Source organism: Furipterus horrens, unplaced genomic scaffold (genome assembly GCF_987537825.1).
Source record: "Furipterus horrens unplaced genomic scaffold, mFurHor1.1.pri manual_scaffold_3, whole genome shotgun sequence".
NCBI lineage: Eukaryota > Metazoa > Chordata > Mammalia > Chiroptera > Furipteridae > Furipterus > Furipterus horrens.
The window spans coordinates 139,548,765-139,562,291 of record NW_028327173.1 but is presented as its reverse complement, the minus strand read 5'-3'; the positions used below and the strand labels follow the sequence as shown (position 1 = coordinate 139,562,291).

The 13,527-nt window shown below is 44.5% G+C and overlaps 1 protein-coding gene across 1 annotated transcript in view; it reads right to left on the bottom strand.

Annotated features, from left to right (window-relative positions):
• TEP1 (telomerase associated protein 1) overlaps positions 1–10,554 on the bottom strand; it is a 40,763-nt gene extending 30,209 nt beyond the window's left edge. Inside the window, exons 1-9 of the mRNA XM_090270367.1 lie at positions 10,451–10,554; positions 7,874–8,643; positions 6,641–6,808; positions 6,239–6,373; positions 5,351–5,512; positions 4,784–4,945; positions 4,405–4,482; positions 2,247–2,371; positions 1,873–2,030 (exon numbers count right to left, since the gene is read on the bottom strand). Of these exons, the coding sequence (XP_090126493.1) occupies positions 1,873–2,030; positions 2,247–2,371; positions 4,405–4,482; positions 4,784–4,945; positions 5,351–5,512; positions 6,239–6,373; positions 6,641–6,808; positions 7,874–8,530 (1,645 nt within the window). The 5' untranslated portion in view covers positions 8,531–8,643; positions 10,451–10,554. The remainder of the gene's footprint in view (positions 1–1,872; positions 2,031–2,246; positions 2,372–4,404; positions 4,483–4,783; positions 4,946–5,350; positions 5,513–6,238; positions 6,374–6,640; positions 6,809–7,873; positions 8,644–10,450) is intronic.
• Positions 10,555–13,527: the final 2,973 nt, after the last annotated feature.

Sequence of the window (13,527 nt, the reverse complement as noted above, 5' to 3'; positions counted from 1 at the left end):
GTTGCCTCCTGTACACCCCCAACTGGGGACCTGGCCCACAACCGAGGCATGTTTCCTCACAGGGAATTGAACTGATGACTTTTTGGTTTGTAGGCCAGCGCTCAATCCACTGAGCCACACCAGCCAGGGCTCTTTATAATTTCTTAATAATAACCTCTTTAAGGCATGTAACAATTTTAAAGGGTTAGTTTGGTTAATAATGAATAAATAAGTGACTAGTACAGATAGAAAAATTCTTTCTACCTTTTAGATAACGCTAAACATAAATAAGAGGTGTGATATTTTTCCTGGGTAGCCCCACTTTAGAGACCAAGGCTGTCAGCCCTGAAACCCACATCCCGTGTGCTAGTCTGCACTTATCAGCAGCTTTCATTAGGAGAACAGAAAAATAATGTTGTGTACACAGAATAAGTGATGTGTGCCAACTGATAAAACTATTGTATCCTTTGTAAAGTCTTAAGTTTTTCTCAACTGTTGCTATGTATGAAAGGTTTTCTAAAAAATTTTGATAAGAATTTAAGTCCAAGATCATATTTATGATACTAGAAAATAAATTGTTTAACCTATAGACTGAGAAATTCACTGATTTCATTCCAAATAAATTGTTAATAAGTTAATGAGCCAGTGGTCTCCAAAGAGGGGTCTGTATATCTAATTACATTTTATCTTATATTTTATACTGATGTTTATATATTTTAATATTTACTGATATTTATTTTAAAATATTTTAAATAATTATATTTTATGTATTTCTTAAAGTACATTGATTTATTAGTACATGTGCACATTTTTTAAAGATGGGATGGGGCAAATGTAGGTTTACCATTGTTCATACGGAAAATAATATGATAATTAATAAATAATACAAGAATAAACTGTGTTTTGCATACTCAACAACTGTAAACCTGCTTTTGCCCCACCCTGTCTGTATACATATATTCTGCTGTATTCTAAATTTTTAAGCAATATATGACAATAAAAACCTCTGGAGACCAGTGGGTTAGACTATGGGTATTTTTCTCAACCAAGAATAATCACAGTTTTATTTTTCAGGGGCAGAGAGAGAAAGTGGAGATGATACATACTAGAATCATCTGCACATACTGGCTACCACGTAGGCCTCTTTATTCTACTCTTCCCAAAGTTGAGTCAGTATTGGGGAAGAGCCTGTCAGGCGCGTGTGTGTGTTCTAATTCCCATGTGATTCTGATGTGGACACCACCAGTGACAATGACAAAGTGAGAGGAGTACTAAGCAGCTGAGCAATTCAGGTGGCCCTGAGTATAATCTATAAACAGCAGTTCACAGAGAAACAAGGTCTTCTAAAGCTCTAAAATGTGAAGTCTGCTTGAATTTTTTAACAGAAAGAAGCTGACTTTAAATTTTCCAAGATGAAAGAGGAAGTAAAAGAAAACAAAATAGAATACAAAAGAAAAAAGAAAAAGAAAGAAAACAGAAATGAGAAGATTGAAAGTAACTTGTTCCTCCCTCATTTGAAGTTTTTAAAATCAATATGGGCAAATTACCTAAAACATCCATGTCCTAAATATAAATATCTGTGGAGATTCAACTATGCCATGTGCCAGAAAGTTCCTACCTTATTTGAATGAGTTACACAAATATTGATACAAGTGAAATCAGAGAGAAGGTGCCATTTTTGTCATTTGTTGATAAAGACTTGTATATGACCTAACCACATCTGGAATAATGATCTACTTACAATGCCAATGTTATTCAAAGCAGGCAGACCTTACAAGTCCAATCACCAAGCAACAGAATAACTGCATCATGCTATGGAAATCCTCTACTCCAAAATGGAGAGGCATAAATGGAGAAGAGGGGAAGAGGGTGTGATGGTCAAGGTTACGGTACCGATAAGTTCCTCCCAGACAGAAGCTTTGTTCCCCCGCAAGCTCAGCTCCCGCTCCCATGTCTCTGGCTGAGGCAGCTTCATCCTCTTCCCAGCTCTGCTAGAATCCCAAGGGCCAGGGAGGCGACTTCGAGAAAAGGCCTGTAGGTTGGAGGGGTATCTGGAACAGAGGAGGAAAAGCTTATCATTTCAAAGCCAGCTGAAAATAACTTAGGAAAGGAAAGGTGAGCCGGTCAAAGCTAGTCAGTCATGTTTACAGGCCATGTCTGCCCAAACTAATGTTGCTGGGGTGAGAACTACAGGGGTTGGGGCCATGGATGTTGAAAAGTTACTGGGTTGCCCAAATGGAATGCACAGTCAGGGTGTATATTCTCACCTGTAGCCCAGCAGGGAGTGCACATGCTGGGCAGGCTCCCGGATATGCAGTCGCTGTACCAACTTCTTCAGGGTGAACATTGGTGGTTCTTTTTCCTTTGCCACTGCATTGTAGTTCTTCTCAAACTATGGAAATATTCCCAAATTCCACAGGGGTCATTTAATCTATGATCATGGTCACTTTCTTTAGAAAGCAGAACCTAAGACCATCCTATACCTTTGAGATCATTTGTTTCCCTAAAGTAGATCTGGGCAAATAGGAATAAGTGTTAAAACTCTTTAGCACCCTGGCTGCTGTGGCTCAGTGGATTGAGCGTTGGCCTGCGAGCCAAGTGTCGTTGGTTCGATTCCCAGTCAGGGCACATGACTAGGTTGCACGTCAGGTCCCCAGTTGGGGGTGTGAGTGAGAGGCAACCACACAGTGATGTTTCTCTCCCTCTCTTTCTCCTTTCCCCTCTCTCTAAAAAAATAAAATAAAATAAACGAATTAAAAAAAAAAACTCTTTAGCAACAAGAACTCCTGTGGCAAGCATAAGCTAACAGTTTGGGTCACTGTGTATGAAGGGTTTTTTTGTTTGTTTGCTTGTTTAAGATCTTATTTATTTATTTCTAGAAAGAGGGGAAGGGAGGGAGAAAGAGAGGAAGAGAAACATTGATGTTCAGAGAAACAATCGGTTGCCTCTTACATTTGCCCTGACCAGGAATCGAACCAGCAACCTTTCAGCTCACAGGTAGGCACTCAATCCACTGAGCCACACCAGCACAGGGTTACTGTGTCTTATTTACACTAGATGCAAGAAAATGGAGTGAATACCTTGTGAAAAGCAAGATGGGGGAAAACACCTTGTTTTCAGAGGGAGGAAGGAGAAAAGCGGCTCTTATTTAAATCACTTAGACTTGGAACAGGTAAATAAATGGAGGCATCAGAACAATGCAGGCTGTGAGGAGTTAAAAAACTGAAAGAAGTTGCCCTGACTGGTGTGGCTCGATTGGGCAATGACCAGCCAAGTGAAAGGCTTCTGGTTTGATTACCGGTTGGGGCACATGCCCAGGTTGCAGGCTGCTTCCCCAACGGGGTGCATATGGAAGGCAACCAACAGATGTTTTTCTCTTGCATTGATGTTTCTCTCCCTCTCTCTCTCCCTCCCTTCCCCTTACTCTACAAATAAACAAATAAAATATTAAAAGAAAAACTGAAAGAAGTTGCTTTTCAGAATCTTCTATGATAGAAGAGCTAAGTTCAGGATGTATCAATAGGATGAAGAGAAAAAGATCAGCTGACCAACTGAGAATGTCTTCTTATAATGCTTATATTTTCCTAATCTCTATTTTAATGATGATGATGGTGATAGCTCAGATTTATTCATTATTCAGTGCCAGGTATTGTTGATATTGTTAGACATACCAAAAATACAGTAATTGATTTAATCCTCACAATAATCCAACGAGGTAGGTACTACTATTATCTCCCTTTTACATCTGAGGAAACTGAGGCAAGAGAGGGTAAATCATTTGGCCAAAGTCAGGTAGCCCACAAGTGCTAGTAGTGGTGGAATTCAAACCCAGGTCAGAATCCAGATTCTATGCTCTTAACCACTAAGTGCAATGACTTGTTATTAATGCAAAAGAAAAAGTTTGGTTTGTTTTAAATATTTCACGTCTTTAACTCATTTATCCAGCTGGACATGCCACCTGCCAATAAAAGAATACCAAGGAGAGTGAAATGGAGGGTTGCGGGGAGGAGCCTTTCCCAGAGCTTTCAAAACTGGATCTCATAATCACAACTGAGAATTCCCCAACTAGATAATTGACATGTGCCTACCATATCCACTATTAGTATTTCTTTAAAAAAATATTTTATTTATTTTCAGAGAGAGAGGAGAAGAGGGAGAAAGAGACAGAGAGAAACACTGATGTATAAGAGAGACATGGATTGGTTGCCTCTTACATGTCCCCAACCAGGAACCTGGCCTAAAACCCAGGCATGTGCCCTGAATGGGAACCAAACAAGCGGTGTGCAGGACGCCACCCAAACCACTGAGCAACACCAGTCAGGGCTCCACTGTTAATACTTCTAAACCAAATGGAATTCCATTTCTAAATATCAGTTGAGAAAAGATTGTACATGCACATATAGAACCCCAGATCAAGGCACTCACCTTCCTCTGTTCGGCTTTAAAAGGCCTAAGGTACCTTGGAAAATATTGCTGTGTCTGAGAATATGGATGCTCCACCTTCTGTTGGGACAGAAGCATGCAAAAAGGGAAATGTCGGTTGCCCCTGGAGAGATCCATTCCAATAGTCCCCAAGGCCCATCTCTACCAAAAAGGAAGCCAGCTAGGAAAGAGGCACGCCCTGCCCTCTCTGCTCCCTGAGCTATACCGGGCTCCTCTGCATTTTTCTGACTCTGTTTATTCCTGGTGGTAGGAACACGTCAGATGCTTAGTGTGAGGTCCCACCAGCATGTTCCTTCATCCCTCCCTTTCCAGAGAAAAGGGACCTGGGCAATGAATGACCAGTGCTGAGACAGGGACTGACCAGAGGACGGGGGCGTCGGCGGGGGCTTCTCTTAGCCCGGTGCTTCCGAGGGTTGTACTTGGCCAACTGGTACTCATCAAACTGGGTGAATTTGTCAGTCATAGCAGCACGCAGGCAGGCAGGCAGTGGCACCGGCTTTGTCTCCTGACCTCTAGCTAGGCTCTGTCAGAGAGCGAGGAGACCATAAGGAGTGAGACCCAAACAAACTCTCCAAAATAAAACAAGACCCTTCACAGAGTTAAATGAGAACAGGGAGTGAGTTCTCAGTCCTGGTTCTAAAATTACAGTTTCTGTGGTACTGGGCCAGTCAGCAGACTTCTATGAGTTTCATTTCCTTTGCTGTAAATAAAAGGTCCAGAATAAGACCAATTTTTCTCAAACTGTGGCCCAGCCTTTCTCAATCATATTCTCCCTGTTGGGTGACCCAGCCTGGTACAGAGATGCTGTCCTGTCTGGGCACCAAGGTGGAGGACAGCAGAGGGGAGCCCCAAATATCTGAGAACTTTCTCCAAGGATGCAATGAGCAAGCCATGTGAAGGCCAAAGTTCAGGGGAGTGAGTATCATACCTGATAGAACTCGGCTACCTGCATCCAATCAGAAGGCAGCTGGACAATGGCACAGAAATATCGTCGCAGGTGGAGGCGGCAGACTGGCAAGAAGGCAGCAATGGCCAACACCTGGTTGGCCACATCCCTGACGTTCAGCTGCTGCCTGGTGTACAGAGATGCCTAGGGCACAGGGAGGGCAGGGTTGGCACCTCAGCCACTTCTCCCAGAGCTTCATGCCCTAAACAAACATGCATATCTAATCTGCCTGCATAAAGCCTTTCCTCCATATGTCTATAAGGTTCAAGCCTCTTACCTTTGTATTTTACGCTCTCCATAATCTAGTTGTATCCACCTTTGTTTGCGGCATGTCTTCTGGGTCTACTAATCACCTACCAAGACAACCAGGCCCTTTTCCTTTCTGGAAGGCCTCTCACCACCAAGGTCTATCAAAGACTTACCCTAGGTTCAAAGTGCTGATCAAACCTGACATCGTCCAAAGTCTCATAGAAAACATTTTTCCCCTTTTCTCTACTTCCAAAACAGTTACTTACCTACTACACCACTTAAATTTACATATTCGTGTTTTGTTGACCCAAAAATACCATAAGCTCCTTAAGAGCCAGATCATGTTTCATTCTGTTGGTATGACCCATAAGATACTGTGTCCTTAGACTCTGTATGTGCTAAACAAATGAACCCTAGTATCTCCTTCCCAATCCCACCTTCCCCGCTCCTCAGAGACCCCCAGGGACCAGGCCACAGACTCACCCACAGATCCTATTCCATTCCTAAGTGAAGCTCCTTCCACCCACAACACAAAGCTAATCACCATCCCCTTCACACACCGTAAGCCCATTCTCTAGCTCCCAGCTTCCCACTTCCATCCACTCTCTCAAGCAACAATACCTTGAGGATAAACTCAGGATCCAAGGGGGCAAGTTCAGTACAAATTTCCAGGAGGGAATTCCTGGTAGGGTCGGTTACACTTTTCATGTTTACATTTGATGCCACAGTGGAGCACAACAAGCTCATTAGAGCCATCTGGGGATTGAGAAAGAGGGAATGAAGGACGAAAGAGGTAATAAGGACCACCTTAAGCATCCCTCAAGCCAGCTTACAAAATCCAGGACAGAGAACGGACCCCAGATTCAGGAAGATATTTGTTCAACCAAGAGGTTAGAAAAGGAGATTAAAAAGTGCTGGGTAAAGCCCCCTCCCTCTGATTCGGCCTTTAGGCACCACTCCTCCACCCACCCCACAGCCTTCCCTCCACCACCATCAACCTCTTCCCCACTCTGGAACTTTTACCTTCTTTTCCTGAAGAACCCGGCCAGTGGGCTCAGACCAAGACTCAGAGTCCTCAGAGGTGAGCTTCAAGGCCAGCTCCTCCATATCCTCCTCCTCTCCCAAGCTTAGACTATAAATAGGCATTTGAGCCTCTGCCCATTTCTTCTCTTCGGAAGAGGACCAACGACCCTGGGGATAGTGGCAGTCATTAATCACAGCCCCTCAAACATAGATCTGAAGGCAGCTCCCAGGGTCAAGCATCCACATCTAACTTCTAGCACATGAACTCCTCTCCTTTGCTTCTAGCACCAATCTGCCTTGTCTGGCACTGTCACACACATAACCTTTCCTGACCTAACCTTCAGAGATTGCTCAGGTGCTATGATCCCCCCACTTTCATCTCCTTATTGATGTCACAGCTTAGGAGCCTGGGACTCCCCTACAACACACTTCTTATGATGCTTTTAAAGTATTTTGGAGCCAGAAGAAAAAGGGCCACATCCTAGATCAATCTCTCAGCAACCTTGGGCTGCTTAACCTCTGATCCTCAGCTTCCTCATCTCATTTCCTCCCACCTACCTGCCTGATGGGGCCATTAGAAGATTAAGTGGGTTAAAGCATGTATGACTCTTAGCACATTGCAAAGCCCTAAATAAATGTAAGACGGCAATAATTGTAATCCTGACAATGACCCTGTGAGGTAGATTTTCAATGACCTCATTTTAAAGGTGAGGAAATTAAAGCTTCAAAAGGTTAATAGTCTTGCCCAAGGTTGGGCTTGTAAATGACAATACAGGGCTCAGATTAGTCTTTCCCTCAGTCTGGATACCGAGGCTATACAGAGGAATGTGTGATTGTATACTGATTCTGACCTGTACACTAAATGTTCTCATATATATGCATACAGGTAAACATGTTTGTACATGCAGAGAGAGGTGACCGGCCCAGGCAGATGTGTCTCATGCCTGATATAAGATCCCAATAGCACTTGATTGTGCTACTGCAATATCTTGATGGCTCCCCTCCTAAGCAGAGGCTTTCTAAGGACAGGGTCTGTTTTTGTTCTATTGTCCAGGATGTTTGAACTAGATGAGTAATGATGCTGATGAAGACAGCCCAGGGGTAAAGGGTATATCAGGAACAGGCTTTGAGAAGACACAGAGCAGCATAGAGAGACACTGTGGCACTGAAAGCTAGGGACTACAGCACGCAATAGGCATGGCTACAGTCAAGATGAGTGCCTGGAGCTATTACCAAAGCTGTTTCCTGAGCTTTCTCTGCGGCAGAGACAGATTTCAGGGTCCTGGGGCAGGTCAAAAGGCCTTGTCCCTCAGAGAGACACTGAGCCCTTGAGATTGGAGTCTCAGAGAGCAGGTGGTTGCTAGTGTTCAGGCTGCACCAATCAGCTTGAGCCAGCTGAGGTATCTGGAGATGCTTGAGCAAGGGGCTGGCAGACACAGTGCTCCTTAGAACGGGGAGTGTAGCCATGCACCGGTTCTCCAAGGACAGAGTATCTGGGTGGGCAGACAGATGCCCACGTGGTTTCTCCATGGTCTTCACATCAGGAAGTGTAGCCAGGCACTGGTTCTCCAAAGAGAGAATGTTTGGGTGGGCAGACACGTGCCCATGTGGTTTCTCCATGTTCTTCAGGTCAGGAAGTGTGGCCAGGCACCGGTTCTCCAAGGAAAGGATGTCCAGGTGGGCAGACACATGCCCATGGGGTTTCTCCATGTTCTTCAGGTCAGGAAGTGTGGCCAGGCACCGGTTCTCCAAGGAAAGGATGTCCAGGTGGGCAGATACATGCCCGTGGGGCTTCTCCATGGTCTTCAGGTCAGGAAGTGTGGCCAGGCACCGGTTCTCCAAGGAAAGAATGTCCAGGTGGGCAGACACATGCCCATGTGGTTTCTCCATGGTCTTCAAGTCAGGAAGTGTGGCCAGGTACCAGTTCTCCAAGGAGAGGATGTCCAGGTGAGCAGACACATGCCCATAAAGTTTCTCCGTAGCTGGAGCCCAACCAGTATATCCTAGAAGGAGAGAAAGACAGGTGATGAACACCTGGCTGCACTGGGAGTATAACTTTCCTATAGCCCTCCTGGTAATATGAGTGACCTGCAGGCAGAAAACAACCAAAATTTCTTTTTCCAGGACTGGGTTCATTAGAAGGATGTATTCAGGAAGTATTCTACAGAAAGAATACAAGGAGTAGTAAGGAAAGGTAAGAAAGAAGCTTAAGAGCAAGGAAGTTTTTTGCTTTTGTTTTTGTTTTTGTAAACGGCATGTCTTTTCATGAAGGGGTAAAGGAGCACCCCAGGGCTATAGGTGTGATCCCAACTTAGTACAGGGGTCACATTTGTAACCTGGACTCTGGATTCTTAGCTCCAGAGGAGCATTTTCATCAGGCTATCTACATTCACCACCTCAACGTCCTTGCCTTCTACTCACTATTCAATCAACTAAATGGGATTCTGTCTCCACTACTCCTGCAAGGCTGTCTTCTCAGGTAACTAATGGAGTTCTTGTTACACAAGAACAGATACATCTGGGGACTTATTTTACTTCATCTCTCAAGTACAATATGATACTCTTACTCTCTCATTGAAACTCTCTTTTCCTTTGGTTTCTATTGTGCTATCGTCCTGGTTTTCCTTTTTTTTTTTTCTTTTTTTTTTGTTAGCTTATTTTGTTCATTAGATCCCACATATAAGTGAAATAATATGGTATTTGTCTTTCTCTGGTTGGCTTATCTCACCTAGCATAACACCCTCTAGGTTCATCCATGCCCTCGTTTTCCTCTTACAACTCTGACCACACCTTCTTGGGCGTTCCTTCTCTGCCATTCCTTGAATGTTAATGCTCCTTAGAGTTCTAATCATTCTGTATACTTGCCCAACACGGTCTCACCTAGTCTGTGGCTCAAAATAATATTTCTATGCTGGCAACTCACAAATGTACTCCTTGAGCTTATGGACAGAAATGTAGGATACATCCAAGAAAATTTGAATGGACTGACAATCCAGAACCAGGAAGGACAATAGATATCTCGCTGGACATCAGTGTGGGCAAATTACACCAAGAATGACAGCTTCTGTGCCCTATCTACTTCCTTCATATCTTTGTACTATATAAGTTGCCAGGGAAAGGAGTGGGGAAATCTCTGAACTCGATTTTTTTTTAAAGACTCAAAACAAAAATTAAGTTAACAGAAAAATACAGCTAAATATTTTTTGCCCCGTGGAGTTTGTGAATGGAGATTCAGCTGTTAAGTACAAATGAAAAGTCCCCGCCCCCCATCTCTAGTTTCGTTCTCCATTGGTAACCACTGCTAAGTTTTATATTAATAGTTTCAGACACTTACAAATGTATGTATATGCCCCCCCCCTTTTTTTTTCTTTGCTTTACACAAAGAGGAACATACTTCAAATGTGACTCAGTATGTCTTGGAGACCCTGTTATGTTAACACATTAACACCCACCTCACTTTTACAGAAGGTGGCCGTAAGATATTCTCTCCTGTTTAAGCACAGCCCAGGTTTCTGTTATTACAAACAGTGCTCATACCACCTTGTTTGTGGCAGCTCCTCTCTCCCTAGCAGCACACAGCAAGTGGGTAAAGGAGACCGATGCTCACTTCGTTTCTTTCTCCCTCTTGTGTCCTACGCCCTGCCCCTCCCCGGCGCACGCGCACGCACACCCCGGAGCCTCCCAGAGAGCTGGAGAGGCGCACCCTTCGAAACCCTGGATGGCGCTCGGCCTTTCCCAACGACTCTCAATACCGAGCCCAGCGACCCACACCCCGGGCCAGGGCGACCTTTAACTGCGCTCTCAGCCTACCCGGAGCTGGAGAGTCTGGCTGCGCAATGCGGAGCTGGTCAGTTCTCGACTACAGGAAGCAGCGGGCGGGCTGGGCTGTCTGTCCCTCTGCTCCGAAGAACGGGAGCGGGCGGAGGATCCGGGCGGGGCGCGGGGAGGGCACTGCGCGTAGGCGGAGACGCGGCTGGGATGGGCAGGTGCTCGGGGTTGCTAGCGGAGAGCTGGGCGCCGCCCACCTGGAGGGCAGATGCCAGGCAGAGGGTGCGCCTGCTCGGAGGGCGTCCCAGCCTGTTCTGGGGTTTGGGTTTGGTAGCCCACCCCCAACATTTTCCCCTTCCGGGCCCTCCTTTCTGTCCGTCAAGCTTCCCTCTCTAGCAAGGTCCCCTCTCTTTTGCTAAATGTTTTCTCTCTCCTGTTGTATCTTCGAACACTTTCTTGAAAAAGATTTTGGCATGTTTCCTGCCTGTCTGGACACCTTTTTTCCTGGTGTCAAAGAAAGTTGGACTCTTAATTCGTCCAAAAGTTACTCTGTGAAAATAGACATAAAAGGAGATGGTATATGGTGTTATTTTGGCAGGATGAACTCAGCAGCCGTGTTCATATGGAGGAGATGCGTGGATTGTGAAGAATCTATATGGAGCTGTTCTGAACGGCTAATATGAACTGTTGCCCAGAAGGTGGGACAAGGCTTAGGAAAGAGACAAGCGACCTACCTGTAGGACAGGAATGCTAGTGCTCTTTTATAAAGAGCACGGGCAAACAGATCATAGCAAAAGAAATATGCTTACCTCGTGTGAAACAGATCTGTCTTCTGGGAAATATCCCTTTACTTAGGGAGGTACCCTTCATTCCCTGGTTACATCTGAGCTTCAGCTCAGAATTGGGACCATCAAGTTCATTCAGCCAGATTGCTTTTGTGAGAAACACTCACAATAAAAACACCGGGACACAGGATTTAAGCAATAACCAAGGCAGTTGTTTATTCACATATTTGCAGCTCCGGGTGCAGCCAAATCAAAGGTGCCTGCCGACAAACGGAGCAGGTTGGTTTTATCCTAACACAAGTAAAACCCTCCCTTTCTTTCCTCTCCCTTCTCCTCCATTTTTCCATTCTGGAACTCTGGAGTTAAAATCTTAACATAATCAATTAAATTAACTGAGGGTAGTAATTAACTAAGGGTAATCTGGTTATAGGTCTGTCTTTATATCTCCTTTGAAATTTCCCTAACTTGTTTGCTGGGCTATCTAGCTACTTATTCCCATGTCCCTGTGTTTGGTGATGAATATCTTACCCCTTTGATCTCAGATATCTTCCCCCTTTGATCTCAGAGGCAGGCATTTGTGCTGAGCTGTGGAATGCCCCTTCCTGATGTGAGTGTGCTAATACTGTTAACTCTGGCTCGGAGACCCCCTGATGCAAGATTACATTTGTCCTTTGCTGCTAATTATTTTCTACTGGTTTGAGAGTCACCAGTTTCTCTGCCCCTTATAGTTACCCCTGTCTCTTTTGGGAAATTGACTACTAAAACCTTTTTATTTGTTCTTTCAAACCTAAGGAGAATTTCTCGACTTTCTTCCTCATGGCAAGGATTCCCTTTGACCTCTAGGAGGAGGAGATTATGAAAAGTTGGCGGCATCTGTTTAGGTAGTGCAGTCTCAGTCAGTCTCTGAACTAAACCTCTGATACAGGGAATAATACAGCAACCTAAAGCCTGCTACCACTGTGGGTGATATGAGAGCTGATGAGAACATTCCTTTCCAATTGCCAAACCAGTTTTCTAACCATCCTGTTACGGGATTGTCGATGCCTGAGTTTTTCAGTAGTTTATTTGCTAGGGTGGTCAGTCCATGCAGAGCCTTAGTGATAGTTCCATCAGGAGCTGTATTATTAGGGATAAAGGTGCAACATTGTCCCCCTGAGCATTACACATACACCTTCTTTTTCTGCCAACATCATATCCAGTGCCAGCGTATTCTCCCAGGCCAGTCAACTGGTGGCATCTAAATGTTGAGCTATTCCTTCTATAGCATTCCTAATATAATTGATAAACCTCTTCTGGTTATAATAAATAGAGTTTATCCAATCAACATTTTTATTAATGGTCTACCACCAGAAGAGGACTGACTCAAACCCCTACTATCTGATTTTTAGCCTTAAATTCATCTGGAGTTCTTAGGGACCCTAATGACATCGATGTAGATGTGAGAATTGAATCATCCACCAGGGGCTGTTGACCTCTTTTTCATCACCATTTTATAGTCAAAATCCCTCCCATTTCCTTGGGGCCTTGAAAGAACCAAAGCCACCTCTATAACCAAGACACTAGCTACCAGCCATAACCATGCAAAGGCACCCTGAAAGCTGTCCTCTTTCCCTATTCCCCAACCACAGGCTCTGGGGAACTCCTGTGGACCTTCCTCTGTAACAGTTTCCCCTCTCAGACTTAAGACCCTTTATAATCTTATAAAGGACAATGGGCGAAGGTCTCGTGCTTCTCTAGCTGCTTTAAGCTGGACATGACCATCGTTCTATTTACCTTTGGGTCTAGAAATCCCGAATAGAGTGGGAATGAGGAGGGGAGGAAGGCCTTCACACGTGGGGAAGGATTTTGTGAAGTCCAGGTCAGTTGGCTGTCCCTGGGCAGCAGCATGCTCATTTTCCTAGGGCTGGCACTGCTGAACAAACAGGCATCCTTGTCATATTCTGGGTGCAACAGATTTGGCAAGAGGGTTAAAAGGCATCATTAAAACTATAACCACTAGATGAAAACATGCAGGGATTAATGTTCAAGCCCTTTTGCCCACTAAGTTTGGCCCGAAGGGAATATTTTAGGATTTCCCCCTTCTTAGACCTCTGGGCCCTTTCTGTCCAAGCTATGGGACAGAGAAAGAGAAACCAGTTTTAAAGTGAAGCCCACAAATTGCCCCACACTTTACCAACCCAATCACTTAGTCACCCAAACCATTGAGTCTCAGGAGATGGTGATGCAGATAGGCTTCTTAAGTGAGGCCTATACATACAGACAATTACTCAGGTAATGAGATCATAGGCTTATGCCTTATGCAAACAGAAGGAAGAATATACATGTTAATTCACA